The sequence below is a fragment of the Nelusetta ayraudi genome, unplaced genomic scaffold (assembly GCF_046127955.1).
Source record: "Nelusetta ayraudi isolate G7.1 ecotype Tasmania unplaced genomic scaffold, CSIRO-AGI_Nayr_v1 ptg000031l, whole genome shotgun sequence".
Classification (NCBI taxonomy): Eukaryota; Metazoa; Chordata; class Actinopteri; order Tetraodontiformes; family Monacanthidae; genus Nelusetta; species Nelusetta ayraudi.
This window is the reverse complement of record NW_027466081.1, coordinates 4,822,956-4,836,331: the sequence shown is the minus strand read 5'-3', so window position 1 is coordinate 4,836,331 and position 13,376 is coordinate 4,822,956. Positions and strand designations below refer to the sequence as shown.

The window sequence follows — 13,376 nt, the reverse complement described above, 5'->3', positions numbered from 1 at the left end:
CGTTCTCCCAGACCTTTTACACAAAAGCATAATTTCAAAAGGGTCAAGAGTTGATTTTTGATTCCGCGGGCAACCCCCTTTCTGTTCTGTTCCCTCCCTCCCTCCTTTGGACCGGGACCAAAATCTGCCATACTTGTCTGTTTGTGAAGAGGCCGCTACCAAAAGAGTATTTTGAATACACTGTAAAGATGTAAATAAATCTAGAGTAATATTTAAAGAGAATGTTCAGTGGAAAAAATGGCCTTTTTGTAAGTATTTCCATTAATAAAATTTCTATTTTACACTGTGAAGGGCCGTGTAAATAAAGTGTTCTGTTAACATGTGATTCCCGGCTGTTCCTTTTTGTCCCGACCTCGTCTCGTTTTCATCGAGGATGAATTGGACACGCGGCGGCGAAAGAAAGAAACACAAAACTCGGCATGAAAAAAAAAAGCAACATGTATTAAAATTTTATTTACAGACATGTACAAAAATATTGTCCCTCTTCCTGAAGTGTCTGCGAACCCTCGTGTTGGTCCACAAATAAATACAAGTAGTGATATTTTGGGTTAAGGGCAGGAGTTCGTGTGCATGTGGGTAGATGCGTCTTAAAGGTTCTGGTCTGCCGGGTTCGTTACTCGACCCATGAACAAGATGGAACCTGGAAAATGGAGAGGAAGGCAAAGATGAGCCCGTCGTCTGTTTTGGACACGTGTCTGAGACAAAGACTTGCGCAGTGTCACGTTTGAGGACAGCGGCCTTCTGCAGGGTGAGCTATTCTGCCAACGCAATGGAATGCAACTTTATCTCTGATGGTGGATAAGAGTGAAGAAAAATGCACGTACGAATTCTTTTTTGCAAAACATGTTCGCCAGATGGATTAAAATCTCACATTCTGGATCATTAATTATGAATATTAGGTCACTTTAGCATTTATTTATTATTTTTTTTAGAAATGTACGGCACTGTTATGTAGTTTACAGTTTGCTGCAGCATAATTTCTTCAATTTCGGCAGCGGCCAGAATAAAAAGCTCAACGGGCCTCATATGGCCCTCGGGCCGTAGTTTGCCCACGCCTGCTTCAAACACTTGTCGCTTTTGAAACTGCGACAGCCTTTCTTGTTTGTTGTCCTCTTCATTGTACTTGTGAAAAAGAGAGAGAACAATAACACTATCTCTTTCTAGGTGCACAAAGCGTTGCATTTTCGCTCCAAATTCCGTGTGAGACGTGTGCTCGCAGCGGAACGGGATAGGGGGCGTCGGCGTCACGTCGAGTACCTGTGTCAATCTGCCGCAGGAGGAACAGAAAGGGCCGGTCTGCCTTGAAAACTGGGGCGCGGGATCGTTTGAGAAGCACCATAGCTGCAAGGTCAACAAGCACCAGTTGTAAACGTGGTCATCGCCAACTAGTGCGATTCATTGTTGAGATTGGTCATCTGGTGCGCGCCCTTGACACCTCACCTGTGGTGGCAGCTGCCTTGGTGCCGTCCTCCGTGACTTCTATTTTCACGTCGTGGAAGGCGTCGGACACGTAGAGTCTCTCCTCCACTGCGGGGCCGCACAAACCGTCAGAGCGACGCTGAGCCACTTTTTCATTTTGACATTCAGATCAACCCAAGATGAAATAATGATCCCATATCCTGAAAAATTCTCTTTGCCATTGGTTTCCAGCAAAAGTCTATCCTTTACTTTGCTTGCACCCCCTTTTAGATATGTTCCTAAAACACTGTAATAGAAATAAGCCTATAGTGCCTTAGATTTCTTCCTCTCTTAACTTGTGGAAGGACCAACAAAGCTTTCAGCTGTAAACACAGGGCCAAATGGTACAGTTTTTTTTTTCTTTTATAATCAACATCTTGATTAAAAACCCAAGATCTGAAAATGTGTACCTTAGAGGACCATTAAAGTTCTGTTGCGTAAAAATATTGACCTGATATTCCGGAGAAATCCGCCGCAGTTGAACTCAAGGCGTCAATGATACCCATGGCTGGAAGCACCGCCCTCAAGTTGAACTTGTTCTGTATTTTGAACCTGTCGACACCAAACAGACAGGCCACGTTATCTTCCTAGAACCTTAAAACACTGAAAAAAAAAAAAGAGAGAAAAGATTCAGTCGGTTGCGCGCTTGGTCTCAACCTTGGAAGGAAAATATCCATCTTGGTCCTGCGCAGGCCAGTGTCCCACAAGGCCATCTGGCGCGCTGTGAGCTGCGACTCTACGGAGGACAGCGGCGTCTTCCTCTCGCTGGGCAGCACCACCTGCAGGCTCAGCGAGCGGCCCAGGTACGGCAGCTCTAACACGGTGTAGCGCTGATCCGATGAGGTCCTAAACTGGCCTGGCGGGGGGGAAAAAGTCAGAGGTAAACCAGGGACCTGTGGTCGTCATTCTCTCGCAATTTTTACGACGTACCAATCTAATGCCTCGTCTTCAAAAAATTAACAGGCTTTCTTCGGCTGGCTCGGATGAAGTATGACAGAGGCAGTTACTGCCGGTTAAATGGCTTGAGGGCAGAGCAAATGAAAGACATTTCCAATAGCATGGAGCCATCAGCGGTGATAAGAATACAAATGACCCCAGTGAGGGTTTACCTGGGTGGTGCGACTAAATCGATGCTAGTGTTTCTAGCGTGCTAGGTTCTGTTTCCTCAATCTTTCTTGTCTGGTTAGCCAAATAGCATAGTTGCCCAAGTCATATTTGAATGTTTTCGGAAAACAAGAAAAAACACAATTTTTTTTTGCAAGACATCACAATTTGGCCAAAAAAAAGACTTTACGCTATTAGGCTAACAATATGTATTGTTAGTATGTATTGCTTCAATCAATGTCAGAAGTCTCTTCTCTATGTGTTCTATCTTAATGGATGGCTGGCTGGCAGGCAGGCACCACTTACCAAAGCTGACCTCGGTCGCCTGATACATCATGGGCACTTTGATGGCGCTGCCGTCAGACAGGGTGAAGGGCAGGTTCTGGGTGTTGGTGAACTGGAACTGCTTCTGCCACACGCCCCTGAAGGCCACCGTGTTGACCAGGGCCATCTGCAAGCGGTTTCCCCACCACAGAGCTTCGACCTGGGCCTCACCTGAGCCTGACAGCTCCCCGCTGCTAGCCCCTGACTGGGCTTGCCACAACTCATCTGGCAGGTGGGAAAGGAAAGGGGGCACGGTTTAACGTTTGGAGCACTCAGTCACCTACAGACTATAAATCAGAGGAAAGCATTTGTGGCGGCGAGTGCGAGTTGCGTGTCAGTCTGGCTTTGAACTGCAGCGGAACTGAGAAGATTGGCCGGGGAGCAGCAGCCAACATGCGGAAACATGAGGCTTTATTGGCAAATCAAGCATATTTGCAAAGAGAAGCAACAAGCGAGGAGGATAGTCTTGGCGGCGCTTGACGTTTTTGGACAAGCTGTTGCATATAACTATGCAAAAAACAAACCACACTGCACTTTTTGTACTTACCAGTGCCTAAAAACACTGTGTATTTCCTCTCAATGTTCAAACCCACATGTGTCTAGCGTAACCCTCATGGAATAAGACACTTTATCATCCAATTTTCTTTTAAATGAAATCGGTTATGATCCGTAGGCGTACCCAGCAATGGGTTGCAATCCTTGTTTTGCCACATACGTGGGCAGAGAAATTGAACCGTTACACTCAAAGTATCATGGGAGAAAAAGCGCAAGATTTACTATGACTTGTCACATGAACAACACAAGTTCACAACATAGCGCAGAAGGTGTAAAACTCTGGCCTGCGGGGCAATATTAAATTACTACTACAGCTGACCCTTGTACTACAGCACATGCACTGCTAATACTACAAATCCCAGAACGCTCTGCTGGTATTCTGGCAGACCGTTTACTTTAACAGACTACGAGTTTTCTTTATGCACTTTCTCTTGCTACTCCAAGGCTGGATTGAATTAAAGTTTGTTTTTTGTTTGTTTTAAATGTATTATGAGCTCATGGAAAAACGTTACTGCTGAAATTTAAATCATAAGGCTGCTAATAAAAAAGAGGCATATGATTTTTATTCACATCTTATTTATTTTGTTGTTTTGTTCAATTTTCAATTTAATTTTGCAATAGTAAGTTATCTATTGTACAGTAATAAGCCTTGACTGTTCCATATACGGTGCTGAAGCAAAAATGTTCGGGTCCATATAAAAAGGTTCACTGTTCTATCTGGAGGAAGATTTTTTTCAATAAATATCAATGTTGGCCTGAGACTTTGTCCAAATTTTCAATTTTGTCCCACCGTGTGTTTGAGTTTGACACCCCTGACAAAGCGAACGCTGGCTGAGTAGAGCGACAAGTGTTTTCATGTTGAGACTAGATTGCTGCTAGGGAGACCTCAATGGACTGACAATGAGGCTCCGTTATGAGGCAGCACTCTCATCCGTTGGCTCGGCGCCGCTTGCCCGGTGTGCATCAAGTGCAGTGTGCAGTGCGTGCTGCTGAGGGCAGAACAGCAGTGTGATCACTGTCTCACCGTGGCTGTTTCCCGCTGGCTCCAGGTGCTGGCTCACACTGTGGTTGGGTTGGCTGAAATTGGTGCGTATCAAGCTGGCGTTGGCCCAGGCGGCCGCGTGCCGCGTGAACTCAGCGAGGAGCTGAACGCCGCTCTGTATGAACAGCGTGCAGGTCTGCTGCAGCCACCTGCCCTGGCTGTTGTTGCTCATGTCGCTCATGGAATGCAGCAGGAAGTCTCGCACCTGGGCATCTGCAGGGCAGGGGGCGGGGGAGAGATTGCTGGGATGTCAATGGACGAGCAGCGAAATGCTTTTCGGTGGGCGATGCGAAAAATGAAACGGCTCCTGCAGTTGCAAAGTTATTGCACCGTGTTCTGCACCATCACATCAGTTAATTACATATTTGAGACCGCTCACCAAAAGATATAAATAAATGCATAGGAAAAGCATGATTAGCTTGCGTCTCCTGCAATTTGCCACAAAAACCCTGCGGCACTGATTAGAAATACTAATTTAATTTAGGTTTTACACTAAACAGCAATGAGAAAATGTCAGACATGAATGAATTATTCCAATTATTCCAATCTAAAGTGATGGGAGCCCTCAGTATACGTATTATATTTTCAGGGCATTAAGCAACTGTGCCAAAAAACAAAACAAACCAAAAAAAAACAAAAACATTAAAGGGTCAAGATGCATCTCGCGCTGAAATTAATTTGACCACTAGATGTCATAGTTTTGCATTGCGTGCGCAGCAAAACGGCTCGGCGAGCGCTAGACCTGCACTGAGCAAACAAAGACGTAACAGACGTTCGGGGACAACGTCAAAGTTACCAAGCAAACACCCTGAGTAAGATTCGCTAATCATTAGCACGAATGTTGTCGTCCGTTCTCCCCGCCTTCCTTTTTTCAGCAAAGCACGAAGTAAGAGGACACTCACATGCCTTCGCCTTGACGATGTAGTTCACCCAACCAGTAAAATACTAGCAGCCACTGTTTACTCTGGATGATTTCCGTACGTCGAAATCTATTCTTCTTCTTTTTTTTATTTAGCTGAAGAAGAATAATAGCTATGAAATTTCATTAGAAAAGAGTTTTAGACAGACATTTCTGCATTGACTATTTGTTTACCGTGTGCTAGCTAAAGAATTCTCCCAGAGCTTCAGAACATCTCTCGCAGACCAACGTGTGAGATCTGAAATTTTCACATTTTTTTCAAAAGAATAAAACAGCGGAAAAAAAAAACGAAGAAACAATCCAGTGGGTTTTTTTCCCCGAATTTTGTGGGTAATTAAAAACACTGACCTCTCGACCCCGAGGCCGAGCTGCAGGAGTGGTTAATAAGATTACGGCTGGTGCGGAGGCAGGTATTAGGGCTCCAGACACCACTGTGTTCTGCAGGGTCTGTAGCCGCGGCAAGCGGCAGGCGGACTGCACGCCACCTGGCACCAGCAGCTCTCGCCGCGCGGCCACTCACCGTTCACGTTGTACCCCAGCGTTGCCTCCAGCTGGGCCAGCGTGTTGCCCCTGGCACCGAGCTGCAGCAGCCCCAGCGACGCCGACGCGCTCAGCGGCGACACGATGAGGTTGGAGCTGTTCTCCGTCTCGGTGAGCGTCCGGTAGAGGCCGACGGCGAACCTGCTGTGGAGCTCGTGCATGCTGTCCTGCAGGCTGCCGTCGCAGCGGCCCCACTCCACCAAGCCCGAGCAGATCAAGAGCGCAGCCACCGGCAGGCGACACATATCCTCAGCGGGGGTGGAGGGGAAGCACCCACAAGGGTGCGGCAAGGAGGCCCCAAAAACTAAATCCTGTGAGCCTTTAATGATTTTTTTTTTTTTTTTTTTTTTTGAAAAGAGAGAGATGGAGCGAATGCAGTCAAACAAATCATCCAACACACTTAAATGACAACATCGCTAATAAGTCAAACTTTGACACTTGTCCCACCATGACATTTTTTTTTTTTTCATGTATGCATTGGCTGTCATTAAAAGTCTAACGTTAGCATTAGCATTTTAAGAAATCAAACTGACCATCTAAATCTTACCACAATATGTGGTTTAAGGGCAAGAGACATAAAAAAAAAACTTTATGATATATGATATGATTTAAAAAATTTATGATAACTTAGTTAAATTGTATTTTTAAAGATCTAACAGCAAGACAACTTTTGTTCACGTCATTCATAAATTAGGTGGAGGCAAATTCTAATGACAAGAACATTTCACGCCTCCTCTGCATTTAAGTCGAAGCTACATTTCACCAGTTATGTACAGTTGGTTTGGGACTTGCACCATGGGAAAGGATAAGTCTAAACATCATCGACCCAAAAGACGAACTACGACGATTTCGAAGGTCAGAATGTCACAAATGTGTGCCTAATTTTATATTTTATTTATTTTTCTAACGTAGCCGAGAGATGAAGGTTCACCTGGGGCTCCTACCTGCGGACAGGTGAGGTAATATCCGCCCGTTCTCCCACACTGGCGCCGGACCATGAGCCTCTGGGTCAGTCGCTGTCCGCCCCCCTCCCCGGCGGCGCCTCGTCTTCGCCCAAGTCGCTGCTGCCTCCGCTGCTCTCCTCCTCTGGAACGGTCACTAGTCATAAGATGGTGTTTAAAGGGGGAGCGCCGCGCGCCGTGTTCTCGCGGTCTCCGTCGGCGACGTCCGTACCACTCGTCAGGGATTCCTGCAGCCCAGGAGCTATAAGGAGCCAGGCGGAGGGAGGCATGTCACCGAGCAGCAAATCCCAAACCGGTTGGGAGGGGAAAACACACACACACACACACACACACACACACACACACACACACACACACACACACACGTGCACGCGCGCGCGAACACCCTCGCGCGCACATACATACACACACTCGGCACAACACGGACGCGTCCACCGACGACGCAATTATTGAGAACACAATCAAAAATTGGAAACAAAATAATATGATTATGAAGTTATTGATTCGATACCGGGTAATAGTATATGTACTGTGATAGAAATAGAGGATATATATCGTTAGCCTAATAGCATAGCCGCCTAAGTCATATTTGAACGTTTTCGGAAAACAAGAAAAACACTTCTTTTTTTTTTTTTTTAGCAAGCACATTGGTATTTTTTTTCTTTCTTTTCAGATATCACAATTTTGCCAAAAAAAAAAAGACTTAGACAATTATGTTATTAGGCTAACAGTATATATATATAGAGAGAGAGAAAACGATGATGACATCACAGGCCTCAATTGTGTCAAAAAACTTTTCCAGATTTTTGTTTGTTTGTTTTGTTTTTTACTACAGTTTATTTCTCTTGGTATACACACACACACACACACACACACACACACACACACACACACATACGTGTATATACATACAAATATGTATGTATATATACATATATATGTACATAATGTCACTGTTTATTTGGCAGAACGATCTATTCTGAGCTTCCACCACCAACACCAATTAAAAAGCTTCATAAATTAATGAAGACATTTTAGCTCATAGACTCTTCACGGATCTTAACATTTAAGATACGATATTTGCATAAATGTGATTAAGGCTCTGGCTCCACTCACTCATGCGCACACACACACACACACACATGCACACGCAGCAAACAAACATGCGTTCTTTCATTGCAAATCACTCACTCCATCCTTTGTTGCCATGATCAAAAGACACTTCTGAGCGTCACACTGCTGCGTCAGTGTTTCTAATTGCTTTCACTCGGCGGAATGTGAACATGCCGCGGCTCCGGCATGTAATGAGTAACAGCATCAGAGGCGGTTCCATTTATTGTTAGACATCCAAGAAAGATGATTCAACACTGAGATTCTTCAACCGGAACGGAAGAAAAATCGACTTTCTCTTTAATCTCTTTAATGCAACACTTTTACCACCTGCCTAATGATTGAGCTCCATTTCCGGCAAGGCTTATTTGTTGCCAATGCTATTACTTCTGACAGAATACATCTAAATATGATTGAAGGAAGAAAATGCAGCCGGTAATGGTAGCATGCCCTGTATTTCACCTAAAATCAACCTGCTTTGCAGCGATCGCCCCCCGACTGCCCCTCTTAATTGGGCGCAAGACAGTCAGCAAAATAAACTGCAGGCATTTTTTCCCATGAAGGAGAGAAGATGATTGGTAGCCGTCAGGTATTCGACGGCTTTGTCCGACAGGAATTCTGGCCATTACTGGACTTGACTAATTAGTGGAGCCGTGGCTCGGCTCAATTAAACGGAGTTGCCACATTCTTTAAAACAGACCAAACTCTGCAGAGAGGAATGTGGATCTTTGAAGACCGGAATAGGGGAGATGAGATGTTACGGGAACTGACCAAAGACAATCTTTCAAAAGGATGCCGCCGTGGAGAGCAGCTTTCATCTCGGCGGTCTGGGAGGAACACCATGTAGCAGACTCTAATTTAGGTGTAAATCAGGCCCCTCGATGTGCCCTCAGCCACACAGGAGCTGCATACTGAGGACGGTGATTGCTCACTTTTCTGGGATGGTAATTATGTGTAGTAGGTGCGGCATGCTAATGCTATCCCCCCAAAGTTGGGTCAGCTGCCACCAGGTTGTGGCCGTGCCAAGACTGAGCAGTGACCCGGTACACCGTCCACTTTGTACCAGGCCACAGTGGAAGAAGTTGAAGAAGTCAGCAATGTTGTTTTGGAATGAATGGAGTAACGTGCATGTGAGAATTTCAGTAGACTTAACATTTTTCCCTTTTTCTCTCTACTAGATTCCTTACTTCCATTATTTTGTTTTGGTTTTTTTTACGTTCTTTTCTCATTTTGTCCTCATTATATTTAATATTGTGGGTAACTGTAATAGCTTTTCTATTTTATTTAAATAGACCTTTTGAAAAAAAAACATATTCAGAGTTGTTCTCCAACAATGCCAGATATATGTTATTCATGGATTAAAAATCATATTCTATGAATATATATTCTATTATATACACACACACATATATATACAAATTGCTCATATTGATATTATTCATATCATATTCCTTGATAAATTATCTTAGAAAACCTGCAGAGCTCCAGAAAAACTGTATTTTAGCCCTCTGTTTACAGCGTCCTGTAAAAATGATGGGTTTTAGCTTCTTGCTAACACTGAGGCTATGTTGGATCCACCACATGTTTCAAAGGGAACAAAGACACGGGGTCTGAAAGGTGGTCAAAGGATAGAACCAACACTTGGCAAGTAGTGTTGTCTCTTAAAGGCACCATTGACCTTTGTATCAGTGCAACAGGGCAAATTTCCAGAAACTTTCTGCAAAGTGGAGAAAGACACAGAAGTAAAGGATGGGCTGTCTTATTTCTGGTGGGTTCACCAACAAATCATTAATAGAAAACACTGGCAAAGTGAATCTTGCAGCATATGGGACCTTTAAGACATGTGCGGCAGGGATCTTTAACAACTAAGACCTAACATGTGCCTGTGCATGTCAAAGAGCTTATAAATATTCCTTCCATAGCGGTTTCCCTTCCATACCAAAATATGCTCGCTGATGAGCGCCTGTGTGACTCCGCGATGCCTCCGCCTCGCCCCACACGGCAGCAACTTAATCCCTTACTCAGGGAGACTGTCCCCAGGCTCTCCATTCACGGAGCTCACCTCGGTCCTCTCTCCACCACCTGACCTTTGACCTCGCAGAGGGAAAGTGACAATGGACGCAGGGGAGGGAAGTTTACAATCACAGGGGCTTTTTTTTTTTTTTTTTTTGCTTGACGCCACTTTGTCCATTTGAGAACAACGTCGGATCGTGGGAACAAAAGAAAGTGTTTTGAGAGACTCTCAACAGGTTGTATGTGTTCCTTGGGACTATGTTCCAACCCAACGAAGTCTTCGTCTGTCAGTTGTTGCTTTTCCAGCCTCACTGTTGTGACTCACGTCAGTGTTAGACAAGCAGTATGTGTGGATTTGCATGTAATGAACATTCCATTTTAAAGCTAATTCAAGGCAACGGAGAGGGGACAAAAGCAAACTAAGTGATGAATAACTAAATATTTTCATGATCAGACCTATCTGATATTTTTGTTCTCAGCTGTTATGATTGAGTATGCACATGTGCTGGCCGGACGTATGTTTATTTGACATTTGAAAACCTCACTATGTTTACTGGAAGCTCTGCTACTGTTGAAGTTTCTGTCGTACACCGACTGCCGGCACGCTGGAGCGGCTTCTGCTTCTTCTGCTGCTACTTGCGACTTCATCTTAAAGTGTCAATGACGACATGCTGCTGGAAGCTGTTTTGCCTGTCGGAGAGCTGAATGCTTGAGAATTTGGATCGTCAATGTAGGTCAGTCTCATCTTTCCGAAGCGTACTCTAAAAGCATGTTCAACTGCGCTGGAAAACGTACTCACTTGCGTATGAAAAGTTAAACCACGACGCTGTAAAAAGTCAAGGAGGCCACGAAGAGGAGACAAAGTGAAAAACACTGAGGAAAGGAAAGGAAAGGTAGAAGCATCCAGCTCCACTGGACAGCTGTTTGGGAGCGACGCAGTGACCACGGTCAGGCATTTGGCTTCACCTCTAGTGGCCTACTTCTCCTCAGGCTCCTTGGGCAGTTCAGGCGGGGGAGAGATTAGAGGGGATGCTGGTGCGCAGGGCCGGGCCAGGCTGCAACTACGCCAGCAGCGCTGTGAGCCGGTGTCGCCAGAGCGATCTGCCAGGTACGCCACGGCGGATTAGAGCCACTAGTGCTGGCACTGGGAGAGGGGCGACGTGAGGGGACGTGTCCCATGTGGCCCTCGCCTCGCCGGTGCACGGCTCTGGGGAAACCATGGGAAGAAAAAAAAGGTTCACATACGGTCACAACATGACAAGACAGAGGCTTATGAAGAGGGCGTGTTTAAAATGTGAAATAGGGTGCACGGAACGTGCGCTTAGAGTCAATGCAGTGATATTTTATGAGTTTGCGTGAATGTTTGTCTATTGTGAAGAATGACAATAAGCAGATTGGACTGTTTACCCTGTCTGATTTTGTTTTTAGTTCCAAATGATTAAGAAATAGTTTGATTCATTGTACATATTGTGCAAAATACTATTTTACCAAGGCTTTTTCACAACTTCAATTTTTTTTCTTGCCTGTCAATAAATCCTCCCAAAATGACACAAATTTATCGTTGACTTCACTTTCCTGGCTTCGCTTTCAGGGAAAGTTTGCTAAAACACACTGTTTTGGAAATAGGCATTTTTCTTTTTACAAAAAAATGGAGGCATCTCTTCTTCTTCTTCTTCTTCTTCTTCTTTTTTTTGGGGGGGGGGGAAAACCCAAAACATCCCCAACCAGAATTTTAATCCTCAGAAGGTGCAACAAGCCTCTGGAGGCTGCAGGAGACTGTCAAATTGTCTTGGACGCTTTTGGATTCTCTTTGTTTACTCGTTTCCGTCACTACAGCACCATCTGGTGCTTTCCAGGCATTACGTGAACACCAGCGTATACTCGGGTTTCATGTGAAAAATCAACAATAAAAGTACATCTGGGAACTTCATTTTTAAACAGGCGTGTTTACCTGCAGTTCTAATTCAGACCTGTTGGGGGGTGAGGGGGGTGGTGTTATGAAAGTCGACATGCGCTGTGACTGGTATGTGCATGGGAAAATGTACTGACTACTCCTCAAGGATCCCCCTTTTTGCTTCTTGCAGGATAATTTCATTCACTTTTTCATCTTAAAATATCAAAAACAAAAACAAAAAACAAATTTGCTCTGTGACCTGCGGATCTCGTCTTGCGGGCCAGATCTTTTCCCCCCAGACGTGTGTAACCACGTAACATCTGAGGAAACAATGGGAAATGATACATGAAACTATTAATCACAGTCGGTCGGTTGGCTGCCGAAGCCTCCACTGCAGGACTTCAAGGCACATTTCGATGACAGCCAGTATGGACTGGACTTCCCGTCTCGCTTAGTGTGTGCAGACCTCACAGACAGACGCACACCTGTTAAAGCATTCAGGCTGTGGAAACAGGCAAGTTTCACAGGCAATTGCGGACAGAGAAGATTTCCTTGAGACATGTTCGATGTCAGCAATGCTGCGCTGAGATATCTGGATGCTGCTTCTAAAGTCCTGGGATCTGTTCGAAAGTTCATCGAGATTAACCGATTGAGAAACTGCTCTGCAATAAAAAAAATATATATATATATATATATTTTTTTTAATACTGTAGCTAGAAGTGCTGTGCCTACATCTATCGTTAGAGAGAAGAAATGAGAGAGATGGTGCAATTTGAACCTGAGATAATGGTCTGGTATATCAACATGGAAAAAAAAAACAACAACCCTAAATGATGATAAACGACCTGCAGGTGGCGATGTGAGAGAGGAACGCGTGCCTTTTCCAGTTATGTAAGTGTAGCTGCGATAAACCTGCATCAGCAGATACGGAACAGTATTATTATGGTATTCTGTCCCAGTAAATAACATGAATCACCTGGGTTGCTCAACACTAAATGTATTGATATATTTAGAAAAAAAAATATTCTGTGTGGTTGATTGGCACCCAATTGTGCATTGTAATTATGTTTTACCGATTGTAAAAATTCTAATTTAACTCTAAATGTATTATTTTATAGGATTTAGCTCCATTCTCTGTACTTTGATGTTCCATAAATCATATTTTTCTTGCATGAACTGTGACGTCAGAGTAAAACTAATTTAAAGCCGTCATCTGAGTGACGTCGGGCTGCCACCTTAGAAATGCATGTTGTTGTTGTTGTTGTTGTTGTTTTAATTAAATTTCATGCCACATGACATGCTGGCCTTTTACTTTATTGCTGCTGGAACAGTTTTTGTTTTGTTTTTATCTCTGACTCCATCGAAGTTTGTTGACAATTTATGCATTTACTTGCAGGCAAAAAAAAGTTAATACATGCATTTCCAATCCACTAGAGGGCAACATTAGTACAATCT

At 44.3% G+C, this 13,376-nt stretch overlaps 1 protein-coding gene across 2 annotated transcripts; it reads right to left on the bottom strand.

Moving 5' to 3' along the window:
* Positions 1-423: 423 nt before the first annotated feature.
* Positions 424-7,164, bottom strand: serpine3 (serpin peptidase inhibitor, clade E (nexin, plasminogen activator inhibitor type 1), member 3). 2 transcript variants are annotated; one of them, XM_076031026.1, is made up of 9 exons: positions 6,874-7,164; positions 5,923-6,261; positions 4,466-4,696; positions 2,869-3,111; positions 2,116-2,314; positions 1,910-2,010; positions 1,441-1,527; positions 1,258-1,341; positions 424-640 (listed from the first exon to the last, which is right to left on the bottom strand). In XM_076031026.1, exons 1-9 carry the CDS (start codon positions 7,046-7,048, stop codon positions 588-590), a joined length of 1,512 nt encoding a protein of 503 aa, XP_075887141.1. In that variant the 5' UTR covers positions 7,049-7,164; the 3' UTR covers positions 424-587. The 2 variants fall into 2 exon arrangements, with proteins under 2 accessions (XP_075887141.1, XP_075887142.1); XM_076031027.1 differs by having other exon boundaries at positions 6,887-7,164.
* Between the last annotated feature and the right edge of the window lie 6,212 nt (positions 7,165-13,376).